General features: G+C 40.7%; 2 protein-coding genes across 3 annotated transcripts in view; one reads left to right on the top strand and one right to left on the bottom strand.

Annotated features, from left to right (window-relative positions):
• SPATA1 (spermatogenesis associated 1) overlaps positions 1-3,513 on the top strand; it is a 33,883-nt gene extending 30,370 nt beyond the window's left edge. The window contains exons 12-13 of the mRNA XM_084636444.1: positions 1,230-1,328; positions 3,276-3,513. Of these exons, the coding sequence (XP_084492570.1) occupies positions 1,230-1,328; positions 3,276-3,380 (204 nt within the window). The 3' untranslated portion in view covers positions 3,381-3,513. The remainder of the gene's footprint in view (positions 1-1,229; positions 1,329-3,275) is intronic.
• A 3,018-nt stretch (positions 3,514-6,531) lies between these two features.
• Positions 6,532-17,796, bottom strand: CTBS (chitobiase). 2 transcript variants are annotated; one of them, XR_014712607.1, is made up of 8 exons: positions 17,247-17,796; positions 15,732-15,870; positions 14,577-14,785; positions 13,531-13,702; positions 11,225-11,322; positions 10,036-10,229; positions 9,464-9,625; positions 8,102-8,240 (listed from the first exon to the last, which is right to left on the bottom strand). XR_014712607.1 is itself a non-coding variant. In XM_084636113.1 (7 exons), the coding sequence occupies exons 1-7, from the start codon at positions 17,394-17,396 to the stop codon at positions 8,055-8,057; spliced, it is 1,116 nt and encodes a 371-aa protein (XP_084492239.1). In that variant the 5' UTR covers positions 17,397-17,788; the 3' UTR covers positions 6,532-8,054. The 2 variants fall into 2 exon arrangements, 1 of the variants encoding a protein (XP_084492239.1); XM_084636113.1 differs by lacking the exon at positions 10,036-10,229 and having other exon boundaries at positions 6,532-8,240; positions 17,247-17,788.

Below are 17,796 nucleotides of genomic sequence, written 5' to 3'. Positions count from 1 at the left end.
TACACTGCACCCTTCTTTCATTGGTGCGTAGTGTACCTATATGCGTAAGCCCATAGCACAGCTGCCAGTAGCAGTGTAGATGGTGAGGCACAGCTCAGACAAGTAAAGGCATGCTTGAACAATGTGCCTATGTCCCTGCACACATACCCTAATGGCTCTCTACTCGCCCTAGCTCTGCCTCCACATCTACACTGCAATTTTAAGTAGTGTAGTGTCCTGTTGCTTGCCCACTGCAGGAGCTTTTCCTCACCACAGGAAGAGACTCGGGCAGCAGGGAAAGGCTCGGGCAGGTTGAAAGACTCCAGCAGTGTTGAAAGGCTCTGGCAGGGGGCAGCCACCAGGGCTCAGGCAAAGGCTCTACCAGCTCCCTGCTGCTGGAGCCCTTCCCCCACCCCAGGGAAGACTCCAGCAACGCCCTGCCGGACTCTTTCTTTGCCACAGTGAAAGGCTCCAGCGGTGGAGAGCTGCTGAAGGTTTTCTCCACTGCCTACTCTCTGCTGGAGCCTTTCGTTAACACATGTAGCTACAAACTGCAGTGTGGACCAACCTGTTTTTCACTGTGCCATGTACACTGCACACCACCACCGGTGGCATGTAATGCAGATATAGCTGCTAGGATATAAAGAGGTTTTCAAAGGCCTAGACTAACACACACATCCCCTTCAGCTTCATTCACTTCAAGGAAGTAATGCTGATTTACAGCAGCTAAGGATCTGGCCCATACTTTTGAAAACTAAGCCATTTAATTTTTGAAAAATGACACTGCCATTGTAGAGGTGGTGTTCTGTTTAATCCACACTATTCAAGACTATAGCAGGTTGCCCTCAATGTCCTGACTGAGACAAAGTAATGGCATTCTATGGGTGAGATTGAGACATTCATATTTTTTTAAATCATAGACAGAGTCCAGTCGTGAAGACCAGTAGCAGAATAATGTGCTACTATACATCGCCCAAAGTAACAGGGATTGGGAAAATTGTGGGTGCCCCCTGCTCATCTGAAGGCAAGCAGGGCCTGGCTCTTGGAGGGAGCTTCCCTCCTTTTGAGAGAAGACTGCTACAATACAGGACATTTGAGGGCAGGAAGTCAAAAATGGAAGGAGGCTTGGAAGAAGAGTTTAGAGGATTACTGTCCCGGGGAGGGGGGGAATTATGGTCAATAACTGCAGCGGTAGAAAAAATATATAATATAGCAGAGCTGCATAAAAGCTTTTTGTTTATTCCCCATAGAACACCACAATCATCCAGATTACAACAGTGCAGCACGAAATTGATCAACTGACGAGAAAGCTGGATAATACAAAAATGAAACTCATAATCGAAATTAAGGTAATCTGCATTTATTCTAGCCAACCTGGAAATTAAACAAATAGAGATTTTCTTCGCTATAAAATCTAGAGCCATAAAATATTTGAAATTTTTAAAAGTTAGGCAGTATTTGAGGAGATATTATGTTAAATGACCATCTTGCCTTACTCCACATCATGTAGTAATAAGCAGCATTCATAGTGTTTCCATTTTCCATGAACTGCATAAACTAAAGCCTTGTCTACACTGCACAGTTTTGTCAGCAAAACTCTACTGCTGTGCCAACAAAATAAAACCCCCTCGACAAGAGGCATAGAGCTTTTTGCGGCAAAGTTAAAACGACAAAGCATCAGTGTAGACACTGCTGTCTGTTATGTCACCATAACTGACCTCCCCCAGTATCCCACAATGTCCACCGTGACCGCTCTGCTCACTGTTTTGAACTCAGCTGCCTTGGCATGCAACCGCTCCCCTTTCAAAGCTCTGGGAAGTTCTGACAGCGGAGCATGCCGCTCTGCTCCAGCAGTAAAGAGCAAATCATTGCCATGGAATCCTGCTCTCTCCAGCACTAGGGTTATCAACTTTCTAAGCCCCAAAAACCAAGCACCCCTGCCCCACCCCTTCCCCTGCCTGTACCCCCACCCCTCCCTAATGCTCCACCCCCGCCCCATCGCTCACTACCCATCTCTCTGTAGGAGAAAGCTGACATAGTAGACAATATAGGCCATAGTTTGGAGACTCTGAGATTGACACATCCTCGTAGAGCCTTTCAGAAATGTCTGATGAAAAGATGAGTAGCGTGATATGGAAGGCTACACCAGCCTAAGAGTTGTAAAGAACCAGCAGACTTAGATAAGCACAATAGAAAAATCTATAAATAAAAAAACACTGATGTCCATTGCTCGCTAATGAAAGAAAGAGGATGCAGAGGTGGAATAAGCATCCCATAAAGTATTTTCAAATCTAAATCAATGACATTGAGGGCATTTTGGAAGGGCAAAGTAAAAAAGGGACCTGAGAAAGTTATTACTGCCTCACATTGTATCCTGACAGCAAATGAAGTGGAACAAAAGTTGAGTATTTGGGAAAACAAGCTCAAACACAGCTCTAGGACAGTAATTCATTATCCAGCCTTGTTTGTAAGACACCAGCTTCAGAAAGTGGAAGAAAAACATCTAATTATAGCTGTTGGAGATATATCCTTGATGTAGAGTCACATCTATGAGAGACTGACAGGAGTAAATTCACAGTTTTAAACATCCACAGGGTAACAAGGTATTGACATCCTCAAAGGGTATAATGGAGCAGGCAACAACAGAGATGAGATAAGGGGGCTAGCAAACATTTATAAAGAAATGGAAAAAATTAGTATCATGGAAATCAGATGGTCTAACCTGAAGATAAAGAACAGAATGAAAACCCATGAGCGTTTAATTGTCTGACAAGGTCATTTTATTCACAGACCAGGTCTGGTCTAGACAACTGCAGTACAATACACATCTTTTCACACGAGCTTGGAGCCAGATTTTAATTTTAGTTATAGAGAAGTGAGTTCAGAGTATGACACTGAAATCAATGTGGATTGTACTGTTGCAACTAAAATAAGAATTTGTCCCTTTGCCTTATCATTTGCAGTGTGGGAGACAATTCTGTCCATTGCTAGCAAAATGGAAACGACTAGAAAACGTATTTCTAGAAGAGAAATATTGTCAGTTATACAAAGCAGTCCTGAGTGTCTTAGTCAGGCAAACCCTTACTGATGGCGATCGGAATTTGCCGAGTAAGGATTTCAGGATTTGACTTTTAAAGACGACACAACAAAGGAAACATGCAGAAAAGCAGGACTAGAACTGGATAGAATCAAAGCGTCCTGGAGATGAAAGGCACATTCTATATCCATCTGACCCACATAAAAGTTAAATCTTCAACTTCAAAATCTTCCTTAAATAATCTCTAGTTCTTTTGCAGATGAGAAAGCAGGCAGCCTCTGATTTACGAGCATTGAGAGCAGAGCTGGCACAGAAGAAAATTCAGTCATCTTTAATACTCCAGTCTGAAACACCAATATTTTAGAAGGATCACATTACTTGGGATTGTGTGATATATTTGTATCGAAGCTCAACATATCAGTAGTTGGTTTTATGTTCCTATGCTTTTATTGTACAGACTTCTCAATATGTAAGATAGGATAATTGTATATGTTAAAATAGAGGTATATCATTTATTTAAAATGCCCTAAAATATCTCAAGCTAATAATTGTAACTTAGTTGTAATTCACTTATACTTATAAAAATATGCAGTTTAACCAATTAGCGTGTTTATTTTTGACTATAAGCTAATAAAATGTAAAGAAATGGCATTAATTTTTTTCAAATAGTGAATTATGTTTATTTTATACAATGAAGATCAACATGGAATTGTAATTTGAACTAGTATACCCATAGTTGTGAATAAAAATGTATATTTGGTCTTTTGAAGTACATATAGCTCAATCAGTTTAACCCACAAAATATAGTCGGCAATTTTTACAGGACTGGGGCAGCAGAAATCTGATTTCAGATATCTACTCATTGTGCTTTGAAATTCAAGCATTGTAATCATAGCAGTCTTGTAGTTTCTTTTCCCTCTCTTACGTGTAGCTGCACTGACAATCAAGTGCCCTTGTCCTAGCCATGAGGTTGTGAATATGATCACGGTCAGACTTATATGAAAGAAAATGTAGAGCATACAGTATTTATTAACCAAGTTCAGAGTGGAGGCAACAGGCATGTTCCTGTATGGAGTATCAGATCTCTGGAAGGGAAATAGTACCCCCTCCATGTTAACTTTTTCCATTCTCTCCTGCTTGCTTCCTCAGTTCCAAAGGGTATTATATCTAGCAAAGCAGGACGCTGCAAGAGGTTAATGTGAAGCGGCCACAAAACTGACAAGGCTATACTAAATTATTGCAAGTGACAGAAACAGACAGGATGTCAGTAATAGGATGTGAAAGTTCTTGCAACACTTTCAAAAGGAGGAACTCTAAATCTTGTGAGCTATACAACCTCTCTGTCTCCAATGTAATCCCTCTTTAAATCCTTCTATAAAGCTTTCCCAACAAATGAACCAACCCCTGTTCCACTTCAAGATTGGAACCTAAATCCTATGAATCTGAACTGTATTGTCTAGGACCAATTTAGATTTCAAACTCTAGAAGGAAGGGACTGTCTTTTCTGTTTATTCAGCATGGAAAACACTAACGGTATTTAATAAATAAGAGCAGAGGACTGGACTTTGGGTTCCAGTCACTGCTGTGATACAGAAAACTTGAAATTATAAATAGTTCAATTAAAATTCTAGTTGATGAAACAGATTCAAGTGTTTAATTTTTAAAGTTTTAACAAAAATTAGCAAATGAAATACACAGCAGCAGATGAAAAGAGATACCACAGGTAGAAGGTGATCTAGTCCCTTTTGTTTTACATCTAGTCCCTTTTGTTTAGTATAAGGAATCCAGATCCAATCTGTGACCCCCTGAGGGCTGGAAGTTTAGAGTTATGGCTCTGCAGCAGCATCCCTTTTCCCCAGAAGCACTTCATGGGAATGTGGCTCAAAATGTTGGGAGGGGAGTGGACTGGACTGAGACAGTTCCCCAAAGCATTGTCTTTTCTCAGCCCCATAGAGATTCCCCATTCTCAGATACTGCTGAAATCCCTTCATAGGAGTCAGGTTTCACAGGGTTTTGAGGCAGGGCCAAAGGGTGAGTGGCTACAATATGTGATCATCTCCATGGCAGAGAGGACAGCTAAATGAATATCCACGCCCAAATTAACAGCTAACTCATGCTCCTTGCATGCACCTTCTTCAGGGAGGAAAGTTTTACACAAATGCAAGGTGTCTCCTCCCTGATGGTACACACTGAAGTAAACCAAGTCACCTCCACCCAGAGTTTCCTAGCCCCTGTAGTCCAAAAAGTCTCTCTCAATGTGATCACACCCTATAATAATCTACAAGAATAAATGACAACATATTAAGAGGAAAAAGAGGGAAATGGTTACGTATTAAATAGTAGATTCAATCCAGTTCTGTAATGATTTCTTCTTTTACAGAAAAAATCCTCAATCTAGCATTTATAGAAGTTATTTATTTGCTGGATGCTGGCTTAATATTCCTCAGTCCCTCAGATGAAGTCTAAAAGCAGTTAGATGGACATGCATACCAAACATCCAATTTACTTCTTAGTTTTCAGCACTCTACCAATGCTTACTTTGTGCATTTTCCTAATACAATTCTGCAGCAAGCAGTCCACACAAACCTGTTTAAGCTATACTGTGTTCAACAGTAAAGTTTTATACACCCCCAGCAGTGTCCATTTGCACTTCTCTAACAGTTATAAAACAGCTTTTAAAGGTTTTATGACTGACACTATGTTAAGCACTTTTCAACTAGTAGAGAAGGTACAGTAGAACCTCAGAGTTACAAATTGACCAGTCAACCACACACCTCATTTGGAACCAGAAGCATGCAATCAGGCAGCAGCAAAGACAAAAAAAAAAAAAAAACGCAAACACAGTACAGTACTGTGTTAAACATAAACTACTAAAAAAAACAAAGGGGAAGTTTAAAAAAAGATTTGATAAGGGATCATTTGAATTAAGATGGTTAAAAGCAGCATTTTTCTTCTGCATAATAAAGTTTCAAAGCTATATGAAGTCAATTTTAAGTTGTAAAATTTTGAAAGAAAATCCATAATGTTTTGTTCAGTTATGAACATTTCAGAGTTGTAAACAACCTCCATTCCCAAAGTGTTCATACCTCTGAGGGTCTACTGTAACATCAGTTGCAAGTTATAGCAGAGTCAGGGCCTAACTTGACAATGTTAGGTATTTAAACCAAAATCCTGATTAAGGAGGGGGGAATGTCAGACTCCTATTAATTATTTCACTGTGTCCACAGATTCAATAAGACAATATCAACATTTAAAAAACAACACTTAGTATATCAACTTAAGTGCATACCTGAGTAGTCCCACTGACTTCAATGGGAATACTCAAAGCGTATAAAATTAAACAGATGCGTAAATGTCCCCAGGATATGGGCCTATCTTTGTAACAAATACACAGCAGGACTAGAAAACAGTTTTCTTTCTTCTTTCATTGCAGTATGTTCAAAGACAAACCACAGACTCAGAAGATTTGGATTACACCTCACTTTTAAAATGTTATATACAGAAAATCTCTCAAACACAGTTTAGTAGATCATTTATTTATGAAATAATCCTTGAAACATTAAAAAACAAATATTGTATTTTGCTTCTAGGAAGATGAAAGTGCCATGAATTGTTCTTTTGCCTCAGCCTTAATATTTCCTTTCCATTTTAACAAAACTTCACTGAAATATGCACGTGAGCACACATGCTCTCTATAAATGTTTCCAAACATCTTAATATTTCATTCAAAATTCCCCTGGCACAATGAATCATCATCAGAAAATATTAGGACTAACCTGAGATTCTCATTCTGAATATTTTCACATTTTATAAGCAACTAGAAATGAATATAGGGTCCTTTTATTCAGCCTGAGTTTTGTGGAAAGAAATGTGAAAAACACCATGCTAGATCAAGGAATCTATCCTCTTAGTTGTCAGGAATCACAGCATTTAAAGACGAAAACATCTATTAGATTATCCAATCCATTTCTCTACTGATACAGAGTTGTTCTCTCCGCAAGATCTACATAAAATTGACCTAAAGACAGATTTTTTCAGGGTACCATGTTATAGCCAAATTCTAACCTCACTTTTATCCATACAATCCCTTTAACTTGAACACAAACATGATTTATCCACACAGACAAGATCAAACCACAATATAGCACAAATGAAGCACTAGCACGAATAAATACTGTGCCCCAAAACAGATTCCAATGTGTAGCTGGGCACCTTTTCTGCAAAAAAAGTGTTAAACTAGCCAGTGTGTGTGCATATGTTTCCCATAGCTAGTAGTACCAGTTACTGACATGAAGGATGAGGCGAATAAACCTCTACATACTTAGAGAACATCATCCATTCCTCTGATTTTGAATTAAAAGCACCATGTAGACTTTACACTAGCATCAGAAATTACAGCAGTATGGTGACTACAATTATCTAGTTCAAAAATGTAGACACTTAAAAATGCTAATTATGAAATCAATGTGTTCAGACAAGTCATAAGAAATGCTTATCATATACACTTTAGAATGTTGCTTTGAGAAAAATGGGCTTTCTTTGCAGCCCAAGGTTTTCTGGCTTTTGAAGTTGTAAAAAAAACCTCACAATGTTATGTGAACATAAAAAGAATATTTAATTCTTCAGTTTCACTGGCAACAAAGCTAAATGCTACAAATAATTAAAACCTTCACAACCTTTACAGAATAAAGAACAGTAATTGGTTATGTTAAAGCATTTGTATTGAGCAGAGCACCTCATTCTCATATGCTCTCTTTTAAATGGTTCAACATACATATGTTGTTAATATATATTATGAGCGTCAAGTTCAAGGTCTGATGCAGTTATGAAAATGAGAATAACCAGAACCTGTTAAAACAGTGTTAATGCAATGTTAAATACTTTCTAAGGTATAAAGCACAGACTGACAAGATGAAGTTTTGCTTGTAACCAGTGCATGCTTGCAAGAAGGCATAAGACAGCATATTAGCCATAACAACTACCAATTAATTTTCTATATTCTAAATCCAGAGGTAGTGTTCACTATCTTACATAGTTGCTATGGTCTCAAGGCTCGCCACATTGCTTCAGTCTGCTGCTCTGCTACAGAACTTCTGGAGTAGTCAAGACAATTTCCATTCCACATGCCAATACCCCTTAAACCACGTTTCTTTGCAAACGCTGCCTTCAGGGAAATGCTCTCCGGATTATCGTACCATACTTGATGAAAATGACCAAGAGAGTCCTATAAAAAGTTCATCGGACATTTGTGTTAGCATATATTAACACTGTATACAAAGAGGTCAAATGCAATGAATCAAAACTATAATTATAAATGAAGTAAAAACTCAGATGAATAAAATATGTACAGTGCTTTTCCAGACTTACATTTAAAAGCTCTACAAACAAGACAATCTAAAATTCCCTTTCCAAAAGTGCAAAGAAGCTACTTAAAAGAATGTGTGTGTGTGGTTTAAAACAAAAAAAACAAAAAAAAAACAAAAAAACCCACAACTCCAGCTATCTTTCTTCTACAATGCACAGACCAATAAACATCTCTGCTTTCTTACTAGTATTTTTCTCTGATCTCCAGACAAGCAACCACAAATGAGTTACAAAGATGTTTGTATTAATTTTGGTTAAATGAGATGACTAGATCTGTGTGTATTTTATTGATAAATTTAATTTAAAAAGCTGATAATATCAAAGGCTTGGGCTAGGATTTCAATCGTGCAGTCTAATCTAGTAAATGAAATTCAGTCACAGAGTATGTGTTTTTGTTCCTAGCAATAAACATAGGTTTAGAGAAAGTTATGGAATTTTGCTAAATAAAAATTATATTGCTTTCAGCAGGTGATGACTTTTAAGAGCTTTTAGTCAGTCATCAGTGCACTAAAGTTATACAAAATTTAATACCAGGTAACTGACAATCCATCACCAACGGAACCATAAGAAATATTTACAGCTTTATAAGTGCACACCAATAATATATGGGCTCAGTCTTCCACTGCATCCAGATGGAGTTTGGACACAGTGAAGAGGGGACGCCAAAGGGAGACAGTTGCAGCTCCCTGATCTTGTGCCACCCAGCACCAGCCGCAATTAAGAGCGGCTGGGATCCTGTTTTAACTTACATCACTGCCATAAGGTTCCTTAGGGGCCTTATGACAAGGAAGGATGGGCATAGTGGAACTCTGTCCTACCAAACCCCCTTCCTGGCATCATATGCATCCTCCCTCTCAATGAAGAGGTGGGAGGCTAGTGCAGGAGCCAGCTCTGCCACTTTTGCCAGCATTATGCCAATGGAGAGTTCCCCTGCACAAGTTAAGCTGGAATCCATCCACTCTGCAACACATAAGCATCCAAAGTGGATAGATCACACCTGAGAATCTAGCTTTTATGAGAACAGAACTAAGGTTCATGTACATTTAGTCCACAGCTCAAATGTTTGTCTAGGAAACTGCTTACCTTATATTCATAATATGGAGCCTTCTGCTCCTCATCCCACAGGCTCCCAGAAATAGAACTATTCACCTGCTTCATTATTGTTCCATAGGTGACCTGACGCCCTGCAGCATCACTGCATGGAGCCCCTCGAAAAGGAATATTTGGGAGGGAACAAACATGATCCTGAAAAAACAGGGAGTTCTGGTTCATGTTTCTTGGATTTATTAAACCCTTCAGAAGGGATAAGCCTGGAAGAAAGTCAGAAAGAGGCACCTGCCAAAAAATAACTAAATATTCACACCAGATATGGATTACTATCTGTTTCAATAAAATGTAGAGAAAGAAGTTCAATTGAAGTTCAATTTCATTTAACTGAAATGAGTAACTTCCAGCTCCTCATACTGGTCTACTGTAGGAAACAACACTAATATTCACTTTATATTATTTGTGTAATAAAATAATTAATTAAATAAATACATAACAAAACTCCTCAATAATATTTTGTACTTGTAGCCCCCTTGCTAATTTGGGGGCTTCAGAGAAAGAGGAGCAGAGGCACAGACTGGATCTTCAACTGAGAGTGCTTGACTCACCTATGCTTGAGCCCCAGTGTCTGTGGGGGCTGGCCCAGGAACCTGACTGACATGCCTGGACAATCAACTGCAGGTCCCAGAGAGCCTTCATATGCCTGGACCACATGACTGAGCATGGCAGGGACCATGTGAGGAGGGAGAGCTGATTTCAGGAAGTCATGTTGGAAGAGAAGCAGCCTCAAGAGAGCGTCTCTCTGCAGTAGAAGGGGAGATGGCTATTTTGACTCTCCCTATCAGAGGGCCTGAGACTGACCTGGAGCCCCTAGCTCCAACAACAGAGAGACCAATCCCAAGATTCTGCTGCACCAGTGAGCACTGAAAGCCAGCAGAACACAACAGTCAGGGCTCAAGGCCACCAGGGACTCCATTCAACTGAAAGGCAGGACTATCAGTTTCCCAGGAATGGATACCAGCCATCCACATCAAACTCCAGTCCCTCCACCCCCAAGATAAGGCCTCTAAGGAGCACTGGTGGTGGCGGGGGAAGAGGGAATTGTCATATCAATTTAGTTTGTGGGCTTTTATTTGCAGGATTTGGGGGGTAAGGAGCTTATTTATTTAACGTCTTTGATTCCTTTTCCTGTTGTCTTCCCCTTCCTTTTAATTTACCGCTATCCTTTTCAGGAATTAAATGCTATTTATGTAATTCCTTGATTTATTGTACCCATAAATTATAATGTCCTAGAGGTCACAGGGTTGATTACGGATTTACACACCTGGACACAGGATGGAGGCACCAAGCACTAAGAACTCAGGGACCACTGGTCCTAAAGGGGGTCACCAAATCCCTGTAGAGGGATAAGAGGCTCCACTACCTTCAGAAGGGATCAGGCTGCCCCACAAGAGGGAGCTACATACTTATATAGCTCTTTTCATCCAAAGATTTCAAAGCACTTTTGGGTATCCAAGTATCATCATCTTAATTTTACAGAGGAGGAAAGGGAGGCACAGAGGTAGAATGACTTGCCTGGCATCACACAGTAAGTTACTGGCAGAACCAACTAGAACACTGATATCTTAAGTCCCTGTCCTGTGCTCTTATCTTAGAGACCACACAGTTTTTGCACTTCCTAACTGTAAAAAAACAAAACAAAAAATAAATAAAAAAAACCCTACCAAAAATTATATAGCATATCATAGAAAAAAAAATATCAAAAACACAGCTATGATAGAACTGCCTTAATCTTACCTTAGACAAATCCAGACATCTATAATCATAGCCATACCAGGGAACACCCATCACAAGCTTCTTTGGCTCAATGCTCATGTTAATGTAGTCATCATATCCTAATTTAAAAGAAAATATGAATTTACATGCATACTTCTTTTTTCTGCTGTATATATTTACTAACTTGCCAATGTAATATAAGGTAATGAAGTTAATGCAAATCCATAAGGGTTTATGGAAAACAGACCCTGTCAAACAAACTTGATATCTTTTTTGATGAGATTACTAGTTTGGTTGATAAAAGATAACAGTGTTGTCCTAAGACTTCGGTAAGGTGTGTCACTTGATATATACCACATTTTGATAAAACCCAGAATGATATAAAATTAACATGGCACACATTAAATGGATTAAAAACTTGCTAACTGATAGGTATTAAAAATGTGTAACTACACATGGGAAATGGCTTTGGAGTTGGTCTGTCTCCAGTGGGGTTCTGCAGGGATTGTTTCTTAGCCCTACACTAAGAACATAACTGTTTACCATTTTTACCAATGACCTGGAAGAAAACATACCATCATAAATGATAAAGTTTACAGATGACACAAAAATTAAGGGAAACAGTAATGAAGGAGGACAGATCACTGATTCAGAGCAATCTGAAACGTTTGGTAAACTATGCACAAGCAAACTGTGTGTGTTAATACAGATAAATGTAAATGTATACATCTAGGAACTAACAATGCAGGCCACGCTTACAGGACAGGGGACTCTATTCCGGAAGGCAGTGACTTTGAAAAAGATTTGGGGGTCATGGTGGATAATCAGCTCAATATGAGCTCCTAATGTGACGCTGTGACCAAAAGAGCTAATGTGATCCTGAGATGCATAAAAAGGAGAATCTCAAGTAGAAATAGAAAGGCTATTTTACCTCTATATTTGGCAATCATGTGACTGCTGCTGGAATACTATGTCCAATTCTGGTGCCCACAACTGAAGAAAGATATTGATAAATTGCAGAGGGTTCAGAGAAGAGCCATGAGAATGATTAAAAGATTAGAAAAAAATAGTGATAAACTTATAGTGATAGACTGAGCTCCGAAGAGAAGGTTAAGTGGTGACTTCACAATGGTCCGTAAGTATCTACATGGGGAACAAATATTTGATAATAGATTCTTCAAACTAGCAGAGAAAGGTATAACACGATCCAATGGCTTAAAGTTGAAGCAAGACAAATTCAGACTAGAAATAAGGCATAATTTTTTTATTTTTATTTTTTAAACAGCAAGAATAATTAACCACTGGAACAATTTACCAAGGGTCTCCATTGCTGATAATTTTAAAATTAAGACTGGATGTTTTTCTTAAAGATACGTTCCAGTCATTACTCTGGGGAAGTTATATGGCCTGTGTGATACAGGAGGTCATAATGATCCCTTCCAGCCTTAGAATCTATACCTAGAGCAGATTTCCCAACATTAATGAAGCAAAGGTTATCAAGGCAGATAAATACATCTAAGACCCTCTTTCCAATGTAATTCCTTTGGTATAACATCTTTTTACTGTTTGATCTACCATATGATTAATTTATTAATAAAGAAATGTCTAAAATCATATAAAATTAAGTACTAAAAAGACTCAAGTATGAACTATCTGCAAGACATTAGGAACTCCAGGGAAGTGCACCAATTAGCTTTCACAGCCATGCTTTCATATGATACCCTGGCCAGCAAGGAAAAACAAAGGGCATTTCAGTATATGCAGAAAGCTGCCAACATTATTGAAATATGAATTCTAAATACAAGAAAGTTCTACATGATGCACAGAAAGGAAAGATAAAGTTTAACAGCAGAATAAAGCAGTTCAAGATGTTTCAGTAGCTGACAACCTGAGCAGTTGTAGGGTGACAAACTGTATGAGCCATTAAGCTGATGTGGAACCCTGCACATTTAAATCATTTTCAGTCAAGAAAGAAGTTAAATGGGTGCAGGTGCAGCCTTAGGTAGGTGCCATTTGTGCCTATGCCCTAATCCAACTCTTGCCCATGGGTGTACCTGAATCCCACTGAGGGTGACATATATAATTCAGGTGTCAAATAGCACATGACTGCTCTATGTCCATTCATGGCGCCACAAAAATCTGAGGTACCTATTCCCTCAATGTGAAAACAGTTCTCTTAGTAGATTTTAGTAATATCAAAGGCTTCAAGAAAACAAATAATGCAATCAAAAGGCATTTAATATATTTTAGGAAAAAGGTGTCCCCTTCCAATAATGCATTTTAAAAGAGAAATGTGCCAGCTGCTAACATTATTGACTGATTCTTACCATCTAAGGTCTGACTGTAGGGAGCATTGGCTCTTGCAATACATCCTGTCCAGACCTGACTCTGCTCATCATAAGACATCACGAACAAGAAATCACAGGCATCTGCAATCCCACTGTAGTTGTAGCATCTTTTGTCTATGCATGCTGGAGACCAAGCCACATCAAAGGTGACCTGACAGACAAAACCACAACTTTAAATCTAGTGTGGAGTTCATATATTTTATTGCTTTGCTGTTCTGTAAAGCAGAGCTATGTAAACTTTAGTGGGATGTTTTCAAAATGCTGCGCTGTTCGATACCCATGGATTGTAAGAGGAACTGTAATATTTCTGAGTTTTCAGAGCAAATCTGCCTTTACAACTATAAAATTAATATGCATAAAAGGAGCACAGTCAAGACTAGTGGGCCCAAAATCTGATTCACCTTCTTTAAAAATATGTCTGCAAAGTCTTCTGTGTGTGTGTAATTTAATACACACACACAAAAATAGAATTACGAACTATGACCAATGATAATCTATTTAAGAACATGACAGAGAACAGGCAAAGGATAAAGATAAATCTTTTCAAAGGAAATCTTTAACATCTTTGATTCCTTTGCCTGTTAAATCCTGCTAAAGATTTATCAAGTTTTTCCTCACATCATGCTGAAATTATCAGTATTTTCAAAGTTTCATTAAGTCATACCAACAACAACATAAAAGTGATTTACCTCTGGCAGCCAAAACACCAAAAAGGTCTATAATGAAAATACTGTCAATCCCAGCAAAATTGCTTCTATTTTAATATTTGAGTTCCTTAAAGGATGCATTTTCAATTATCCTTCAGAGAAAAAGAATACAGCCGTTTTTGTTCTGTTTGTACAGCACCTAGCTCAATAAGGAGCTTATATATGACCATAATATATATAATACAATGTACACTTGGGAAACAGTGCCAGTGGCTTGCACAGAATTTTACAGACAAGTGCTCTTTACATTATGGAATAAATTGCGAGGACATCACAGATTTAAAATCTATCATTTTATAAAATAAATGTTGTTTTCACCTGTGATCCTGGAATTTCTCTATGAAAAGCATCAGTAGTTTCTTTAACCAGAGCCGTTAATGCATAGTATTCAGGTGACATCTCACGAACTTCTTGCTCTATGTCTATATTAATTCCATCCATATACTGCTTTTTGGCCAGGTCCACCTGTTGAGCTATCCAGGCTGTTCTGTTAGCAGAGTCAATAATTTCCTTCACAGGTACATCTCCTAAACAAGAAATCTTAATAAATTACCACTTATTTGAATAATGGTAGATATTGGGGCTGGGGGGGAATCCTATTCTGCCATATACTTCATTTCCATGCTCTATGTGGACCGTATAGTGGAGACCAATTCAAGTGTGGGGTAGTTTGGTATTTTTTTGGTACAGTTTCCTTGGGAGATCATACTATGCTGTGAGATTATTCCTGAATTTTTCTTTGTAGTTTCATCCCGCTACTTCTGGTTATTCCTTCTTTAGCCACTGTGAACAATTGCTCTCCCTTCCTCGAAGCCGACACCTTTCTGATACTTCCAGACATAGTGACACACTCTTCTTGTTTCTTTTAACCTTTCCTTTTAAGCGATCCCTCCTTCTTCCCATATCTTTGTTGCCTTTTTCTGTCTTTTTTGTAATGAGAAGTCCAAAACTCTGTGTACAACCTGTAAGTGTGGCCACAAATGAAGGATTTCATATATAAAATAAACCCCAAATATGAACAGCATTTTCAGCCTCATAGGTATTACACTTTTTTTTTTTTTTTAAAACGTTTAATACTTTACACACTCCTTCCTCCTAGTATATATTTGGGGCTATTCTTGTCCAAGAACCTTTAAGATTGATTATAGCTCTTTAATTCAACATTTGATTTTTAAGTATTATACAAACACATGGAGCAGAGACCTGGCACAGGTCCTGCCTATGCTTTTCCTCTTCCCATTTCTTCCTCTCCATTCCCATGTGACTTCTACTGGTCTCTTTCCCAGTAGATCCTTTATTTTGCTGACACTGAAGTAGTTTTGTTACTATTGGGGCAGAAAGAATTGGAGTTTTGCCTGTTTCATACTTTTTTTAAAAATTCTGGGTGGTAGTGTATCCCTATGCAAAAGGGGGTATATTATTCCCTTATAAATTTAATACATAAATGCCCACATTTCCCTAACTGTAACCAACCTTTTAGTACTACCCTGGCTCCTTTAGAATGAGCATAACACAATAGCTCAGGGTCATATTTTCCAAAAGCTGCCACAGTTGTAATCTGTGACCAATCATAGAACTTCCAAGATTTTCTTCCAACATCAAACACAAAGACCTGCAAAAGCAGAACAAAAAGTAAGCAACTGGAAGCACACCAAATGTCAAACTCTCATGACAGTTTAATTTAAATTAGAGCTGCGTCATTCCTTTCCCTTGCATCCCAAATACATTCTAGGTAGAGTAAAAAGTTAAATTATTCATGCTTCTTGAAAGCCAGCTTGTCCTTTACAGATCTAGTGCCTGCCAAATTCAATAGCTGACTGGTCTCAAAACGCAAACAAACTGGCAGGAGCTTTGACAGGATTCAACATCATTTCCCAGTAATTCATGCTGACCCGGTTTATACATTTTTTGTCAAACAGAAGCTGCCAGATCAAATAAACCTACCCTAACTGATTAGATCCATTTAAACAGTTTGCTAATGAACTAATTTAGACTCATTTAAAACTTCAGGAAGGTCGTGGTGGATTACAACTCATTTTATTCTATTAAAAACAAGACTGTTTTGATTTAGTGGGCTGGATTTTGTAAGAGGTTGAATAAATCATCCCCGTAATTTAACAGTAGACCAACATTTCAGGGTCTACTCTAATCAATTTTCAAAGTTTCATATGTAAAGTTGTAATGTCCAGAAAGATACATCAGAGCCCAAAAAAGAGAAGCAACCGATTAGCCATGAGAAAAGGAGTACTTGTGGCACCTTCGAGACTAGCCATGAGATTAGCCATGAACACCTGAGGAATAAAAACAACAAAATAGCTCACTCCCCAACTCTAGCTTCTGCCCTAAGAGGAGTCACAATTCATATGTACTTTAGCCTCAACTTTTCAGCTCGCTGGCACTGCCAGGGTGGTACACAGAGTCCCCGGCCATAACCGACCCCTTAAAAGGACAGTCAAATGCCCTGGAAGAGCTGCGGCCAGCGGGACTTTGCTTCGAAGGCGCCAGCCCGCCCATGTCTCCAAGCCCTGACGAGCCATTGCGGGAGCTGGCTGGGGCAGGCGGGCGGTGCTCAGGAGCCCCTCCCAGCCCCTCCGTAGCCATGCGACACGCCGCGGTGCTGAGGGCTCGCAGGCAGCCCGCGTGGGAGGGGTCTGGCGGTGGGGCTGGGGCGGACCCGGAGCGAATCCGAGACTCTCCGCCAGGGAATGGGGCGGCAAGGACGGCACGACGCCGCCCGCCAGGCCCATGCATCGGGGGTGGCACGGGGCAGCCCGTAGAGCGGCTGTAGGCCCCAGCCAGGGCCAGGCCACTGCCCTGTGGCCCGGGATCGGCAGGCGCCAGGGTGGGAGGCGAGAAGGGCCGCACCGGTGGGCTGAGGCGCGCAGCGCCGACCGGACGCGAGGCCCTCTGGGGGAGGCCGCAGGGCCTCGAGACGGGCAGCCCCGTTCCCAATCCCAGAGCCCCTTGCGGCGCTCGGTGACGGGATACCTCGAACTCCCGGGCGCCGGTGATGGGGCGACAGAGCGCGGGCTCGCGGCAGGGGCACGCGCCGCTGCTCCAGCCCAGGCGCAGGAGCGCGAGAAGGAGAACAGGGCAGCCGCGGGACGTGCACGCGCCGGCCCGCAACAGCCGCCTCATGCTGAGCACTCTCGCTACGTCACCCTTCCCTGATCCGGGCACGCGGCAGCCGCTGCCGGGTCTCAGCTGGGAGCCGCGCTTCCGCCTCGACTCCCGCTACGGGAACGGGAGCGGGCCAATCCTCCCGCTCTCGCTGCTGGCCACGCCCCCAGCAGCGCCGGGGGGGCCCAGGCAACCCGGCGCCGCCCGCCGGGGACTCGGGCTGACGAGACGGGGCGACACCGGCAGCTCCAGGGCTGCTTGGGAGGGGAGGCAGCCCGAGTCCGGGCTTCGGCTGGGGGCGGGCTGTGGGGGAAGCCAGGCTCCCCGCCCCCTAGCGCTCAGCACAGCCCGGCCCGGAGCGGGGCGGCAGGGCGTGTAAATACCGCCCGGGGCCTGGAGACTCAGGGCCAGCCCGTCA

Source organism: Lepidochelys olivacea (assembly GCF_965140295.1).
Source record: "Lepidochelys olivacea isolate rLepOli2 genome assembly, chromosome: 8".
Lineage (NCBI taxonomy): Eukaryota > Metazoa > Chordata > Testudines > Cheloniidae > Lepidochelys > Lepidochelys olivacea.
This window is presented reverse-complemented; position numbering and strand designations above follow the sequence as displayed.